Source organism: Notothenia rossii (genome assembly GCF_949606895.1).
Source record: "Notothenia rossii genome assembly, chromosome: 8".
NCBI classification, from domain to species: Eukaryota; Metazoa; Chordata; class Actinopteri; order Perciformes; family Nototheniidae; genus Notothenia; species Notothenia rossii.
In genome coordinates, this window is record NC_136906.1 from 81,807,635 (window position 1) to 81,825,941 (window position 18,307).

The 18,307-nt window shown below is 41.4% G+C and overlaps 1 protein-coding gene across 2 annotated transcripts; it reads right to left on the bottom strand.

Moving 5' to 3' along the window:
- Positions 1–310: 310 nt before the first annotated feature.
- On the bottom strand, positions 311–10,245 carry LOC307016983 (beta-taxilin-like). 2 transcript variants are annotated; one of them, XM_079646397.1, is made up of 11 exons: positions 10,097–10,245; positions 7,377–7,545; positions 5,454–5,526; positions 4,500–4,585; positions 4,236–4,385; positions 3,852–4,046; positions 3,044–3,163; positions 2,459–2,533; positions 1,894–1,986; positions 1,639–1,734; positions 311–1,471 (listed from the first exon to the last, which is right to left on the bottom strand). In XM_079646397.1, exons 2-11 carry the CDS (start codon positions 7,533–7,535, stop codon positions 653–655), a joined length of 1,866 nt encoding a protein of 621 aa, XP_079502523.1. In that variant the 5' UTR covers positions 7,536–7,545; positions 10,097–10,245; the 3' UTR covers positions 311–652. The 2 variants fall into 2 exon arrangements, with proteins under 2 accessions (XP_079502523.1, XP_079502522.1); XM_079646396.1 differs by lacking the exon at positions 2,459–2,533 and adding an exon at positions 2,579–2,653.
- Positions 10,246–18,307: the final 8,062 nt, after the last annotated feature.

An 18,307-nucleotide genomic window follows, 5' to 3' on the forward strand; every position in this document is an offset into this window, starting at 1 on the left:
TGAATTGTTTATTTCTACTCTTTTAATTTGTTATTATGTGCTTAGTTTTATGCTGCTGCAACAAAAACATTTCCTAAACTGGGATTAATAAAGTACATCTTATCTTAACGTTGCCATGCTCTAGCTTTTCTTCAAACCTCTTCACTATTGTTGTTGTGCAACTTTGATCAGTTTGATATACACTTTACGTCCAAACCTGAATAAATGTAATATTTTTCAAACATAAATCGAGTACATTATATTGTTGGACAATTAGAAAATGGATCAAACCAGTAGTTAAAGAAAAAAAAAGAAAAAAAAAAAAGACAAATTTCTTTTTCATAAAATGACTTTATTGGAGACACTTTCTTTTGTTTAAAAGAGACACAGCAGTTTTACTGGCACAGATACCAACCAAGGAGTTTTGTTTTGACAAAAGACAAAAACATAATACTATTTAATAATAATTTAGATGTTGTCATTCTGTAGTGGGGCTTATCACTCTCTCCACCAGGCCAAACGAGACATTACAACTGGAGTCTTTTTGGACCGTCCTCATCTGAGAACATTGAATCTCAACAGAAAGACAATTGGGACAAACTAAAGGCACCGTTTGATTTCAGCTGCGCACACACACTCTACCCAAATAACACACACACACACCTTTAGAACTTTAGCTTGCATTCTTGGCGTTCTTCTTCTTCTTTTTCTTGGGGGTTTGCTTCTTTGCGGACTCGTCATTGGAAGCGGCAGCCGTTTTCGGTGTGTCTTCGGAGGGTGGAGCGGAAGGTGCTTCTTCTGGTTCAGCCTGGACCTTAGCCTCTACTACTGCTTTTGGTTTTGTATCTGTCGGTGGATCGATCTTGGCTTCCTCCGGCTCAGGTGTTGGTTCAGCAGGTTTCATCAGGATCTCCTCCTCTGCTTTGACTGGTTGCACCTCTTTGTCCATGACCTGGGTCGGGACTTCTGGTTTTGTGTCTGTTGGAATCACTTCAGAAGTTTTCTCCACGGGTGAAGACGCTGCTGGCTCCGTAACTTTATCTGACTGTGGCACAGCTGATTCCTCTGACTTCACATCTCCCGCCTGCTCCTGCTTGACCTGAGGTTTGGTTTGGAAATGGTCAAACGCAGAAGCCACCAAGTCTTCTTCTGTTCCTTCCTCCTTATTGTCCTCTTCATCATCATGGGCAGGTGCATTCAACAGGGAGTTGGCGAACTCCTGCAGCTTTGTCTGTTCCTCCTTCAGACGAGACATATCCTCCGTCAACACCGGGTCCTCAATCCCGATCTCATGGAGCTCCTGCTGCTCAAAAGGACTCAGGTCAGTAGATTTTTCACCGAAGATTTTCATTGAGACGTTGGAGTTGTTCTTGCTGATTTGCTTGATCTTTTCATAGAGCATCCCCCTCTCCTTCTGGAGGGCGTCACACAACCTCTCCAACTTATTAATTTTGAGGACGAAAATGTCGTACTCTTTGCATTTGTCGGTTCTCTGAAACAGAAAGAGCGACGGAGAGAATTAGATATCAAGGGATGTAACTAGAAATCAAACAGTTATGATGGTAAATAGCTATCTGCAAAATGAGTTATCCCATTATTATTGTTCTTTGGATCAACAGGACTTTGAAAAGGACAAACAGCGGCGTATCATCAGCATACCTCAGAGATCATATCATTCAGAGCCTTGTTGCAGTTCTCAAACCTCGTCTTCCACAGAGTTGACTCTTTGTCCATTTTCTTCATCTTGTCTGACATCTATAAAAGAGATTAGTTTAAAATCAAAGGGTTTGGAAACTTGGAAAGATTCAAGAAGAATACGCCCAACATTTCTGATACCCAGAGTAAGTGGAGCCCTCGAATAAGATTATAAAACTTAGATTTCTTTAAGGCTCCACGCAGTTTATTTCCACCTACGTTATCCATCTCGTTCTTGAAGCGGACGTAGATTTCATTGCTTTTGGACAGCGTCGCCTGAAACTCGTCAAACTTCTGGGCATACAGGGTCAGCTGTGAACATATGGAGAAAACAGAGTAAGACCTAAACAGAGACAGACATGAGAACAATTCAGGGTGGTTTCTGTCTAAAAGAAACCCCAAAAATGTATGTATTTCAGGAAAAACGAAATGATTACGGTGCTGTTTCTATTCTTTCAAATTCTATTTACTGAACAAACTATTCAGCACTTTCTCACTATTTTATATCAACAGGGTTCACCTTAGTTTACATTATTTTACAGTGTATCCTAACCTTAGACCGACCGTTAACAAGACCACTATAAATGCAGTGTATCGGGATAATTATAAAACCATATTTGGTCACAATAATTAAAGATGCAGGCATGTGATTGTAAAGACAGAAATACGACGTCCCTATAGCCCTCTCTTTCCTCTGTTTTGAATTGAAAACTCTTCCTGCTCCACCAGGTGTGTGTGGCCTGTCCTGGTTGTCAGCATGTTAGTCTTGTCAGTGAATATTCACCTGCACCTGCATCAAGTTCCCCTGTTCCCTGAGTGTTTGAGTCTGAAGTTTCCACTCAGCAGCCTGAACCAGTAACTGGTTAGAGAGAACAGACAGAGACACATTAAGACGTTTCTTTACCTTCTTCTTCATGGCCAGCTCCTGCTCCTTCATAGCGTAGCATTTCTTTGTTTTGTCAATAGCCTCCCTAAGCAACTACGGCAACAGAAACAATACACAGTCAATCTGGGAATAGTATTTAACAAGGATATCTGTGAAAATGTAATTCAGTGAAAAACTGCACTCAAAACATTTAAAAAGTTGACTTTAATTACATTTGTTTTTTCAGCAGCTTCTATTTAATTATGTTAGGTTACTTTTAAATAACCCATTACTACGTAAGAGGGCAAGGGCCACATGTAAAATAAATGATCAGAGAAAACGTTCTTTTAATTTCTCTAATGCAGAGTGCCTTGTCTTTTCTGCTGCAATTCAAAAATGTCCCAAAATGGGATCAATGAAGTTACTTCTTATCTTCTTATCTTCTCATCTCATCTCATCTCATCCTACACATCTCCAGGTCAGTTCTAGGTGACGTTAACTCACGTATTCCTTCTCTCTCCTGTGCTTCTCCTCGGCCTCGGTCAGCAGAGCGTTGGCCTGCTGCAGTTTGGCTTCGGTCAGTTTGTACTGCAGGTCGCGGTGTTTGTTGATCTTCTCCAAACTCTGCAGAGAGACGAGGAATCAGACTCACTAACAGCTTCTTTCTGTACAATATCAAAGATCACATGTTAGACGCTTTTATCCAAAGCGACTTCCATACTCAATACTGTGGGTAATCCCCACAGGAGCACTTTGGGGTGAAGTGTCTCAGGGACACAACGACATGCTGACTGCAGTGGGGTTTGAACCTGTGACCCCCTGATCTGAACACGAACGCACTACCCACTGCACCACACGCCTCCTCCCAAGATATTAATCACAATGTACAATGTCGCTAAAGCCCAAGTTTCCATACTTCAATTGCTTGTTTTTTAATGAACAAGAGACGAAAACTCAAAGATATATTAATATGTATATCATGTTGAAGGGCTATGTGCATATAGCTTTAAGCTTAATGTCACATATCACTTCTTGCTACTTTCTACAAACTAAATAACCCCCTAAAGAAACCATTTTGTGGGGTTGGATGTGCACCCAATTTTAAAATTGTTAAACCATCAGAGCTTCTGTTAAAAATGTTATTAAGTTTTCTAATATGGTTTTAAAATATAAAACCACAGAAACTCATTCCTCGTACAACCGACCTGCTAATAAACCTGATTCTCATTCTATGGTTATAACACGTAAAACCCAACACTTGAGGCTTATTACTGTCTTTGAAGATGTATTATGTCGACCTTTGACCCCTCACCTCCTCCCTCATCTCGCACTGGGACATCAGGCCCTCCAGTTTGTCGGTCAGGTTGCTGTTCTCGTGGCACAGCTTGTCGTTTCGGGTGCTGTGCGTCTCGATCTGAGACTGGATTTCTGTCAGCATGCTCTGGAAGTGGCTGGTGATTTCAGACCGTTTCTCCTCGTCGTCCCTGCAGCGTTTCAGGGTTTCCTCCTGAAGGGGGAGGATGGGGAGGAGGGGGGGGGGGATTAGGCTTTACTATATCAGTATCAGTATTCTAAGATTCTGCATGTATTTTTAGCTGCTAACCATGAACTTTAGGGCCACCAGGATCAGGCACACACACACACACACACACACACACACACACACACACACACACACACACACACATCTACCCACCCTCAGTGTGTCGTAGTGTCCTTGCAGTTCTCTACAAAGCGCCTCCAGCTCGCTGCGAGCCGCCGCGCTGCCTCGGCTCTCCTCCAGCAGCATGGACATCTGCTGCTGCAACACACACACCTTCCTCTCATCGCCGCGCTGCTGCACCGCCTGCACACACACACACACACACATTGAATGAAGATTGCATAGTTTATGACAGAATGGATTTGCTGTGTAAAAAGTCTCTAAAAGTAATAAGTCCTAATATTGAATAATTCTCACCACTTCGGCATATTTCCTGACCACCTCTTCCAGTTTCTTGGCTGGAGAAGAGCCTTTGTTCAGACTCTTCATGATGAGAGACACCTCTGCAGACACACACACAGGCACACACACACACACACACACGTCACTTGTCAGAAGCTTTTATCCAAAGAGACTCACATACTCAATACTGTGGACAATCCCCACAGGAGCACTTTGGGGTGAAGTGTCTCAGGGACACAACGACATGCTGACTGCAGTGGGGTTTGAACCTGTGCTCCCCTGATCCCAACACCAAGACTCTAGCCACTGCGCCACACGCCTCTGCGTATCAGAATGTACATTTTTCAAAAAATAAAGTTTTTCACGTTTTCCTCAAAATTCAGATTTAGCAAAAAATATCTGACTATTTTCTTTTTTCTCAGAATTCTAACTTTAAAAAAAAAGATTCTCCACATTTTTTTCCCTCCAAATTCTAACTTTTTCATTTTATTCTTAAAATTCTAACTTTTCCATTTCCCCCAGAATTTTGAAATTTTTCTCAAAATTCTAAATTCTGACTTCCCCCCCCCTCAACATTCTTCCAATATTTGTTTTCCTCAGAATTCTAACTTTAAAAAATGTTTTCTGAATTTTTCAAAAAGTTCACTAATTATTTGGTTAACTTTTTCAAAAAAAATTCTAAGTTTTCTCTTTTTCTCAGAACTGTATTTTTTATCCGAAAAAAATCAGACTTTTATTTTCCTCAGAATTTTGACTATAAATAATAACTATAATTTGCTTTGCAGAGTTCTTGGAGCGAGCTCGCCGGATTCACTAAGTTCAGCGCACTATCCCACTGAGCCACAGCCTCCCCAGTTCTGAATGGTGATATTTGACACGTTTGACCCTCTCCACCTGTAGTGCTCCCTTTAACAGTAGATCAAACTGACATATGATTAGTTTTTGTTATTTAAAAACCGCCTCGCTCACCTCTCTCCATTGCAACGGGAAGTTCCTCTTTCGGCTCCGCCTTCATCTTTTCCACCTCTGCCTCCATCAAACTCTACAATCAAAACCACATGAACCTTTAAGAATAAAGTCCGATAACATTTTGATCAAGTCTGAAATGCTTCATCACAGCAGCTTGGACATCAACAAGGACACATATTAAAGACAAGACACAAAGGAGCCTTAACACAACATTGTAATCACTGAGGAGAAACTTGTTCAAGGCCCTTAAAGGTACATCTGATCCTGGATTCAACTTTGTATTTGATTCAGGATTAACTTCAGTCTAATGTCTTGAGTCTAATGTTTTAAATCCTAAAACGAAGTCGTAAACGCGACAAATGAATTTGCATTTTTAGTTTAGTTTGTTTGTTTATAGTGTCGTGGAGAGTCCCCATTGATCAACTGTCACAAAAAACAGTGAATGGAGCAGCTTTCACCAACACTGATAATATCCAGCTGTTGTCCCCGGCCAGATAATAAAAGACAACTTTTTAAAATCATAATACATCAACTGCATTAGCTACAAAGAAAGGACGAAAGACAAGTAGATAGAACAACACACGTTACTACATACATGTCACATATAGCACATCCAGAGATGTTCAAAGCACTCACATCCTTCAGTCGAGTAGAAGTACACACATCCTTCACTCAAGTAGAAGTACAGATACTCGTGTTTAAAAGTACTCTGGTAAAAGTAGAAGTACTGACTAAACTTCTTTACTCAAGTCAAAGTAAAGAGGCTTTGAAATGTACTTCAGTAAAAAGTACCCATAACTAGCAGCTGTTTTAAAGAGTACCTGACCTCCCTTTATATTAATAGAACAATAATGTCATTGTTAGCTAATGAATGTTTCCATGCTGAACAACGGCAACATGACAACGTTTCCATTGGTCCCTCTTCTTTAGAGAAGACCAGGAAATGATGGATACACGGATCGTGTTCAAATCAATAGGCACGCAATGACTCTAAATAATAATGATCACGCCATCAAACACACATTCAGACTAAAGGAACCAGCCTGTTTGGAAAATGAGAGAAGTAGAAAGTACAGGTATTTGAGTTCAACATGTAAGAAGTAGAAAGTACAGGTATTTGAGTTCAACATGTGAGAAGTAGAAAGTACAGGTATTTGAGTTCAACATGTAAGAAGTAGAAAGTACAGGTATTTGAGTTCAACATGTAAGAAGTAGAAAGTACAGGTATTTGTGTTCAACATGTAAGAAGTAGAAAGTACAGGTATTTGAGTTCAACATGTAAGAAGTAGAAAGTACAGGTATTTGTGTTCAACATGTAAGAAGTAGAAAGTACAGGTATTTGAGTTCAACATGTAAGAAGTAGAAAGTACAGGTATTTGTGTTCAACATGTAAGAAGTTTAAAGTACAGGTATTTGTGTTCAACATGTAAGAAGTAGAAAGTACAGGTATTTGAGTTCAACATGTAAGAAGTAGAAAGTACAGGTATTTGTGTTCAACATGTAAGAAGTAGAAAGTACAGGTATTTGTGTTCAACATGTAAGAAGTAGAAAGTACAGGTATTTGAGTTCAACATGTAAGAAGTAGAAAGTACAGGTATTTGTGTTCAACATGTAAGAAGTTTAAAGTACAGGTATTTGAGTTCAACATGTAAGAAGTAGAAAGTACAGGTATTTGTGTTCAACATGTAAGAAGTAGAAAGTACAGGTATTTGGGTTCAACATGTAAGAAGTAGAAAGTACAGGTATTTGAGTTCAACATGTAAGAAGTAGAAAGTACAGGTATTTGGGTTCAACATGTAAGAAGTAGAAAGTTCAGGTATTTGGGTTCAAAATGTGAGAAGTATTTGTACTCCATTACTTCCAACCTCTGCTCACATCACAATCACACAACAGAAACGAGGGGTTTTGATATGTTTTATTCACCTGTTTTTCCAGGAGGCCGGACGCAGAGCCGTGGGAGCTGAGGATCTTCTCCAGCCGCCTCTTGTACTCGTCCATGGGGTTGTTGGAGGGGGAGGAGGCTGCAAGAGGAGCTTCCTTAGCCGGGGGGGGCACCAACTGCTCAGCTTTCACCGTCTCCATGCTCAGATTGCTGCAGATTTGCAATATGAAGTTATTTTCCGCTAGATCACACAACAACAACATCAAACAGATCTTACTTACATTTCATTTCAATCAGTGAGATTTTATAGTGATTATTTGCTCTTATCTAAAGCCAGTTGAGTAGCACTTGAAATGTTTGGCTCTATGAAACCTGATGTACTTATATGATTCTGTTTTCTTCAAGTTTGTATCTTCTTGGTCGAATGCACTTATTGTAAGTTGCTTTGGATAAAAGCCTCAGCTAAATGCAATGTAATGAAAGTACAGAAGTATTATCAATAAAATGTACTTTAAACATCACAAATTAAAGTACTCTTTGTGCAGAACTTTTAAAGGGGCCTCAATAATATATCAAGTGTCCCGATCTGTCTGTGTTGTGTTTTGTCTTGTCTTGATCTGACTTTGGTTTCCTGTTTTATCTTGAAAAGTGTTCGCTCCTCGTCTTGCCTGTTGCTTCCTGTCTCTGTGTTCCCTCCTGCCTGATTACCTGATTGTGTTCACCTGGTGCCCCTGTGCTTTCTCCTCCCTCCTCACCTGTGTCTTGTGTGTGTGATTAGTCTTGTGTGTATTTAAGTTCTGTTTTATTTTTGTATGTCATTGTGAGTTTCTCGATGTTGTTGGATGATTTATGTTCTGAGCAACTTTATGTTTTGTCTTGCCCAGTTTTGACTTTGTTTGCCTGGCCTAGTTCTGGAAATAAAGGATTACTGCTTTCAACATATCTTCTGCATACTATATATACCTCGCCATCCAGCCGTGACATCAAGTACCGTATTTGAGTAAATGCACTGAGTTACTTTCTAATGATGACCAAGGGTTATGTTAAGTCTCCAGGAAATGAATGTAAGTCTAAGTGACAAAAAAAGTGATGTCCCCACAAGTGACAAAAAAAGGGATGTCCCCACAAGTGACAAAAAAAGGGATGTCCCCACAAGTGACAAAAAAAGGGATGTCCCCACAAGTGACTAAAAATAAACATGTGTGTGTGTGTCCGCCCTCACCGCTCTGTCACCGTTATTGTATCTGGTCAGTTAAAAATAGCCAGCCCCCACTTTGTCACACACAAACTTACACACTTACACACATACTTACACACACACAAACACGCACACACACATACTTACACACACACACACACACACACACACACACACACACACACACACACACACACACACACACACACACACACACACACACACTCAAGACAACACCTGTTATAGTGTCATCTATTCTGAGAGAGTACAAATATGGACACACACACACACACACACACACACACACACACACACACACACACACACACACACACACACACACACACACACACACACACACACACACACACACACACACACACACACACACACACGACAAAAGGTATTTGTGTGTTTTTTTAGGTACTAACTGTGTCTGTTTACCTGCTTCCTCTCATTCATGCTCCCCCTCCCCAAATTCCTGTTGTAGCAACCCCCCCTGATGAAAAAGTATGACTCCACCCACTAAGTTACGCAACCAATCAAAGCCCTCCCCCTGAGTTTCAAGCGGTCAATCCCTTTAAAATTAACAACTTTTATAAATATATGTATACTTTTTAATCCTCTCGTTACATAACCATGACCAATACAACTAACTTCAAAACATATCTCAGCTTGAAAGAAGTAAACAGCATTGGTAGATGAAGTCAATTGAGGATTATAGTTTTGTTAACAAATATTATTTTGTATAACTCCAGGCTCTAATAACAGCAACCTTGTTTTCTTGCTGTTTTGTTGACATCATATTTGGAGATTTTATAACAACGCATAATTAATAAAATCCCTTCAAATGAGAATGTTAATCCATACTGCTGTTCTGTTGATGTCCAATTTTTGCCATCTATACAAATGATATATAGGGGGATTCATTATTTACTCAAAGAGACAGTTAAAATAAAATATGTTACGTTTTGTGAATTATCGTACGTTTTTATAGAACAATAATTCAACTTCAAACAGCATATAAAAGGTCAAAACATTCAACAAACATCAATAAATTACATTTGAACTATATCTATGCCTTAAACCATCATCATAATCATAATCATAATCATAATAATTAAACTAAGACAAATACGTTTAAATGCATTAAATGAACCTGTATAATGATCCCACTGTAAAAGGTGAGGACAGATCTTTACACTGACCTGGACTTACGGACACTGACAGTGACAAAGCAACTCAACGTGCCATGGCAGCCATTACCAATCCCTTCATGTATTTGACCCTGTTATAGTACATTATAGTAATATTACACACTAAACCCATATAAGTATATAAACATATAAGTGACCGTAAAGTATTATCAGGTTATTTCAATGCCTATAGGGTATACAAAGTGCATTTTCCACAACAAGTCAACTCACAGAAGAAGTACAACGTAGCAACAACACAATCACTTTTGTTGATATTAGGCTACAACTCAACATCAATGCAAACGTGATCAGAAACTTTAGAGAAACTAAATATTTGATAAGAGACAGAGAGAAGAAATATTCTTACCAGGATCAGTGGAGTGAAGGAGGTGAAGAAGAGACAGAAAGGAGGAGGAGGAGTTCCTGCTGATGGCACAACGACAGCTGACCCCCAAAATAACCTGAGAGGCTCACACTCTAAGGCCTGTGTGTGTGTGTGTGTGTGTGTGTGTGTGTGTGTGTGTGTGTGTGTGTGTGTGTGTGTGTGTGTGTGTGTGTGTGTGTGTGTGTGTGTGTGTGTGTGTGTGTGGGTGTGGGTGTGTGTGTGTGTGTGTGCCTGCTGGGTGCATATAGTAAAGAATGTGTGTGTGTGTTACTTTGTTCTGGCTCTGTGTCCCCGTATATCTCTTTTTAAGGTCAATTCAGAAATACATGTGATTGTAATCTGTGTAGGAGAATTGTAAAGTGCGAATTCAAGACTCTGTATCCATGTACAGGATACAATTGGGAAGTCAATGACAAAAAAATAAGCAAAACCAACACAACAACAAAAGTAATGCAGCCCTGTAGAAGCTGTGTGCGGTGACACTATGATAGTGTCCATGAGGAGAGGGAGCACACTGGTCTTTATGTCATTAGACGCTCAGTTACCACCATCTAGTGGACAGTTAGTAGAACTACATCACCTCTCACACGGTTTATGATACTTGTTAAACCGGTTTCCACGTGACTCTGAAGTGTTTTTAATCTCAGGAGTTATCAGGGTGTGACGGTGTCCTCGGATCAGATGCAGGCAGACACAGGACTGAAGAGGAACACATGAGCAGAGTGTCCTCCACACATGAAGCTGCAGAGTGTCTGGAAGTGGACCTGAAGTGAGTTCAGCAGGTGAGAATCCTCCCAGACGAATCTGTTCCATCGTCAGGATCACTCTGATCACATTGTGCTGTGTCACTGTTTACCTGGACAGGTCACATGACTCTTGATGCTGATTCTTAATATCTGTTTGAAGTAGTGTATATCATTTCTCTCTTAAAGTCAAAGAGTTAAAGTAGAGTGATTTTAGAAAGATTCAGTCAGTGTTTCTTGAGTAGAAAGAGCAGCAGTTTGATTGTTATCTTAGATCACATCATCAGTAAATACTGCATGGCGTGTCTAAACCGGTCCGACATCTCGGTTCACGTAGCATAGGTGTTTTATTTTATTTTGTGACTCTTAATACTCTGAAGTTGAGTGCATGGATGAAGTGTGAAGGGCTCACATACAGCCACCTTCAAACACTGACCTGGTTTCACTGAAAGTTCTTTAGCACAGTTTAGCTCTCAACTGTCTCACAGGCTTCAAAATCCTTTCACTAGGACCAGAGCCAGCAGGTGGGTTAGGGCCCCTCAGCCATCAGGGGCCCCAAAAGAAGACAACATGTCACTTACCTTAAATGTTCAAAAAGAGGTAACCACAAAGCGATATTTAAGGCGAGACACTACAGGTGAATAGGGTAATTTTTTTAACTTAAAGATATCAGCTAGAAATTTCTCCAGTTAATTACTTACAATGAGGCAATTGTTTTTTGTATTACAAGTTTTCAGAAATAGCATGTTGAAATATGCAAATTAGCCATAATCTCATTAAATATGCGCATATTTTAACACATTTCAGGAAACGATTTTTTTTTATTGGATAAAGCCAGGTTCAAAATTCTTGTTTCATTTTGTTGTCATATTAGAATTGAAGGCTTTTACAGAAGGGATTTTTTATATCTCTTTTTATCACTAAATAAATCAGAAAATACTGTCAACAGCCCTAAAATATCAATTTTCGCCATGTTTTTAGGTATAAAATGTTATATAATTCAGGCTATGAATGATAAATGAACAAACCCTTCTGTAAAAGCCTTCAGAATATGGATAGGAATATAACTGGAAGGTTTGGTGTGTCTACGTGCTACTGAAGTGGAAATTTTGTGCTCAGAGTAGGAGAAAAAACTCATTTTGAGAAAACGACCTTTAAAGATATGTATTGTCAAATTCCATATTTTTTTTATTGGAAGACACTATTTTCAGACACAATATCTAATCTAATACTTACAACAACAACAATATAGAACATATAAAACACAATACAACTGAAAACTGAGTAACACAGTATGTACCTGATGAACAAAACCACAGTAACACACACACACTACGACCACAGTAACACACGCACTGCAGAACTGCCACCCTAGTCCATGCCTGCTCCATAAGTAGGCCCCTCCTGCATCTCCTGCTGATGTCTTTTCACCTTTTTTGCTGTGCTTAGACTCTTGCGCCTATATTTCAAACTGGCAGATGTAATGGCCTCAGCTTTTGAAATTCTCAGCAAATCACTTTGTCTCATTGCGCTGACAGTAACAGCTGTGCTCTGGAGCCACAACTTCTCCATAACAGCCAGCATGGCAGAGGCACCTTCATTAAAGGTGGAGATGGCCATACTTGCAGCTGCCTCAACCCTGCTTTTCCCCACAAAGACCGTTTTTGGACACCGCGCCCATATCACAGAGTTGAGGCACTCATTGGCATTTTGAGTACCATGACGACCTCCTAACCTATCAGGCTCTCCTCTCCTCTTTCTCTGCTTCCATCTCTCAGGCAAAAAGCACTTTCTTTCAAGATAAGATCCAATCTTCCTATTCCAATCCCAAAAAACTATTTTCTATCTTCTCCACCCTCTTGGACCCTCCCAAAGCACCTCCCCCCTCCTCCCTTCTGTCAAGCGACTTTGTTAACCACTTTGAAAAAAAGGTTGATGATATTCGCTCTTCCTTTTCTGACTCACCTTTACTCACCGCTGGGTCACCAGACCCTCCCTTCACCCACACACTGACCTCCTTCTCCCCTCTCTCTCCAAGTGAGGTTCTTACCCTCGTTACCTCTGCCCGTCCTACCACCTGTTCTCTGGACCCTATCCCCTCAAACCTCCTTCAGACTATCGCTCCTGATATTCTACCATTTCTCACCCATTTCATCAACACTTCTCTAACTTCTGGTCACTTTCCAAACAGTCTCAAGGAGGCAAGAGTAAACCCTCTCCTTAAGAAACCCACTCTCAATCCGTCTGATGTTATTAACTACAGGCCCGTCTCTCTCCTCCCGTTCCTGTCTAAAACACTTGAACGCGCTGTCTTTAAACAACTCTCCTGTTATCTCCATCAGAACAACCTTCTGGATCCGCACCAGTCTGGTTTCAAGGCAGGTCACTCAACAGAAACTGCTCTCCTTGCTGTCTCTGATGAACTGCACACTGCTAAAGCAGCCTCCCTCTCCTCTGTCATCATCCTTCTGGACCTGTCTGCTGCATTCGACACGGTGAACCATCGGATCCTCCTTCGCACTCTCCAAGAACTTGGAGTTTCAGGCACTGCACTTTCCCTCCTCACCTCATACCTCAACGACCGCACCTACAGGGTTACTTGGAGAGGGTCCGAGTCCGACCCTTGTCAATTAACTACAGGGGTCCCTCAGGGCTCGGTTCTTGGTCCCCTCCTCTTCTCCCTGTACACAAACTCGCTCGGGTCTGTCATTAGCCCGCATGGTTTTTCATACCACTGCTACGCTGACGACACCCAACTAATTCTGTCCTTTCCCCGCTCAGAGACCCAGGTCGTCGCACGCATCTCTGCTTGCCTAGCAGACATCTCTCGGTGGATGTCTGCTCATCACCTCAAGCTCAACCTTGACAAGACTGAACTGCTCTTCCTTCCGGGAAAAGATTGTCCCACTCTTGACCTAACAATCAACATCGGCACCTCTGTTGTTTCCCCGACTCAGACTGCAAGGAATCTGGGTGTGGTCCTAGATAACAAATTGTCCTTCACTGCAAACATCGCTGCTACAACCCGCTGCTGCAGATACACGCTTTACAACATCAGGAGGATACGTCCCCAGCTGACCCAGACATCAGCGCAGATCCTAGTCCAGGCTCTCGTCATCTCACGCCTAGACTACTGCAACTCCCTCCTGGCTGGTCTACCTGCATGTGCCATCCGACCTCTGCAGCTCATCCAGAATGCAGCGGCTCGTCTGGTCTTCAACCTTCCCAAATTCTCCCACACCACACCGCTCCTCCGCTCCCTTCACTGGCTTCCAGTAACTGCTAGAATCCACTTCAAGACACTGGTACTTGCGTACCATGCTGTGAATGGATCTGGCCCTTCCTACATCCAGGACATGGTTAAACCGTACACCCCAGCACGTGCACTCCGCTCTGCATCAGCCAAACAGCTCGCTGCACCCGCACTGCGAGGGGGACCCAAGTTCCCGTCAGCAAAAACACGTGGGTTTGCTATCCTGGCTCCAAAATGGTGGAATGAGCTCCCCATTGAAATCAGGACAGCAGATAGCTTACACATCTTCCGACGCAAACTGAAAACTCATCTCTTTAGACTCCACTTCGAGCGATAGAATTACTAACAAAGCACTTATATACTAATAAAGGGCTGGCTTTCTAAATGCCAGTTGAGTAGCACTTGAAATGTTTGGCTCTATGAAACCTGATGTACTTATATGATTCTGTTTTCTTAAAGGTTGTATCTTCCTGGTCGAATGCACTTATTGTAAGTCGCTTTGGATAAAAGCGTCAGCTAAATGCAATGTAATGTAATAATGTAATGAGTACCTCCATGCTGCATTCTCTGGAGCAGGCTGTCACTTGACATGCGGTGGTACACAGGGATAAGCTTCTCCCCCACCTCTCGCTTTAAAAAGTTTCCAGCATGTTCTTTGTGGCTACCAGGTGTTTCCCCATTATCCTCTGCTTTCCTATACCAACACCAGGAGGGATTGCACCTGGTGTGTAAGGGGCTGTCATCAGTAGACATGCCGTGGAGGAGACCTGCCCATATTTCTCCCTTCATTTTATCGATTGAACCCTGGTTGTTGAGAATTGCCCCCCTGTAATAATTTTGCAAAGTTTTGCATTTCTTTCCAGTCAGCTTCCCTACACCCTTCCCTCCTAACTTTTTCTGTGAACTCATTTTTCTGAGTGCTGTACCCATTCGCTTGTGGGCATGATTAATGCACTCTAATTTCACCACTTCATGCCCAGGGTATGGGTTCAGTGCAACCACCTCCCTAAATGCTGCTCTATCCCCATCTGACAACATCTCTGTGTACCGCACCTGGTGGCGATTCACAGACCTGGCCCACATCCTCTTGGCTGACTCCTGCTCCATTGCCTTGCTTGACCCTGCAAAGTTTATTGCACAATCACTATGTGTCTGTCGCCAACTGTCATACTCCTCTTCTGTAATCTTTTGCTCTTGCTTGGCATTTCCCTTTAGAGCACAAGCATGGCAATAGGATGATAGGATTTCATAGTCTATCACCAATCCAGTAAGGATGTCAATGCACACACCGATCCCATAATGGGATGTGAAGCCTCGCTTTTGCCATGTGCCATCAAATGACACGCTGATGTTTATAACTGCCTCTGCATCCTCCCTCAGCAACTCTGCAACATCTGGGTCCACATCTGCATAAGCCTGCCTGACCTGCTCCCTTGTCCTGTGAAGTGACTCCAGGCCTCTCTCTATTTCTGCCACTAATAAGAGAAAAAAATAAGTCAACTGAATGTCCTGATAAGTTATACTCTGAATTCAATAGTTCAAGTTTTCTTGGTCTCAATCCTGTTTCTATACCTGTCACTCTCTTGTCATGTCTCTGATAGGTTTTGAGATGAAGTGCAGGAATCCCCAACACTTTGCTTATTTTCTTCAGAGCTGCATAGCCCAAGCCTAACTCGTGCGCTAAGAGCACCATTCTTACATTCACATCAAAAGCAACATCCTTCCTGGTTTCGTCTTGAAGACGTGTAGATGTGTACACACTTTTGCGGTACCCACCATCACACAGACTGCACTCTAAAATTAAGCTGCTACAGAAACCATGGTTTTGCGGATCGATGTTAACTTTGAGCCCTGTCCCTGCGCAATTTGGGCAAATCAACCCACTGAGCAGTTCATTCAGCCGCGCTACATGTATTATCAGCCACTGCTGTGTGGCGCTATCTAAACCCTCCTGCTCTTTGGGTGACAGCTTGCGCATTGACGCACTAAGTGAAGGTTTTTCAGGTTCGGGGTCATTTGTTTTGTCTTCTACCTTGCTACGTGCAAGTGACAATTGTTGTCCTCTTCTCTTTGAACGATTTTTTCGCGGATGTTTCGGCATTTTGAGATTTAAATTTTCAGCGCAAATATAAACAAGGAAGTGTCATGGCGCACCACGTGACGCATCTGAACGAATCACGTTGTCAGAAATTGACACCAGCCAATAAGATTCCGTTCTTTGGTCAGATGACCCCTTTGTACTTTCACGATTGGTTGCTGATACAAAGGAAATGACCATATTTGGATCCGATGTGATTGTGCAGGAGAACCTGAGCTTTCCAACGGTACCTCTCATGACATGGAGCAAACAGCGGTCACGGCACTTTATGTTACGTTAAATTGCTAACTTTTGGTGAATTTAGGAGAAATCTACCGACGGAAATAGACAAACTATAGTAAAATAAACACCTAAATGTGTATTTTGTACGTTTTCCTTCCAAAAGCCTGAAAGAAAACATCTTATTGAATCAAAATAGCACAAAATCTCAAAATTGACATGGGCATGAAAAACGATGTTTTTGCCTGCCGTGTCTCGTCTTAACTGAAACACTAGGGAAATGTTTAATCAGAATGTTTCTTCCACACTTGCCCCTGCTAACATCTCAGTAATTGAGCTAGTAGGTCATTTTAATTCAAAAATTAAAAATGTTATAGATGCCATTGCTCCAACTATGGTAAACGAAGTGACTGGCAAGAAAATATCTCCATGGAGAAAGGCCATGACCGTGAGAACAGAAAAAAGAGAATATCGAAAAGCTGAATGCAGGTGGCGAAAAACAAATCTCCAGGTTCACTTTGAAATCTATAAAGAGAGACTTGGCCTTTATAATTTGGAATTGAAAAACGCACGACAGTCTTTCTTCTCTGACATCATTACCAAAAACAAAAACAACGCACGTGCCTTGTTTGCTACCGTCGACAGACTAACTAACCCCCCAGTGTCAGTAGCCTCTGAACTTCTATCCAGGGCGTGCAATGATTTTGCCTTATTCACTGACAACATTCAGAAAATCAGACAAGCAGTCAGTGTCTCTGCATCAGGTACAGCAGGTGTGTTGTCTCTGTGTCCACCTAATATCAATTCAAACACCATGACACAATTCCATCAGATTAATGATAAAAACCTAGAGGACATTATTCAACTTCTGAAATCCTCTTCCTGCTGCCTTGATATTATTCCAACAGGATTTTTCAAAGATGTTTTTCGTTGCATGGCCTCAGATCTACTTCACATAGTAAACAAATCTCTTCACTCAGGTGTTTTTCCACAGGCCCTGAAAACTGCAGTCATTAAACCGCTCTTAAAAAAGAATAATCTAGACGCTTCAGAAATGAACAATTACAGGCCCATATCAAACCTGCCATTTCTGGGTAAAATCATTGAAAAAGTTGTTTTTCAATGATCGAACAGTTGAGTAACTTCTCGCATTTAAATAACTGTTTGGATGTGTTCCAGTCAGGATTTCGTCCAAACCACAGGACTGAGACTGCTCTTGTAAAGGTCTTCAATGACATCCACTTAAACACAGACAGTGGCAGAACTTCAGTGTTAGTATTATTAGATCTCAGTGCTGCGTTTGACACTGTTGACCACAACATATTACTAGACCGACTGGAAAACTGGGCGGGACTTTTGGAAACAGTTCTACATTGGTTTGAATCCTACTTAAAGGACAGAAGCAACTTTGTTTCTATAGGTAAATACACATCTGAGTTGACAAATATGACATGTGGGGTTCCTCAAGGCTCCATCTTGGGGCCTCTTATCTTTAACATCTACATGCTACCACTGGCTCAGATAATGAAGAACAACAAAATAAGTTACCATAGCTATGCGGATGACACATACATTTACGTAACAATTTCACCAGGATACTATGCTCCAATTCAAACACTGAGTAAGTGCATTGAACAAATCACTAACTGGATGTCTCAGAACTTTCTCCAATTAAACAAAGATAAAACTGAGGTAATGGTCTTTGGAGCCAAGGAAGGACGTTTAAAAGTTAGCGCTGAGCTTCAGTCTGCAATGTTCAAAACAACAGATAAAGCCAGAGATCTAGGTGTAGTCATGGACTCTGACCTGAGTTTCAACAGTCACATTAAAACAGTTACTAAATCAGCCTACTGTCACCTAAAGAACATATCTAGGATTAA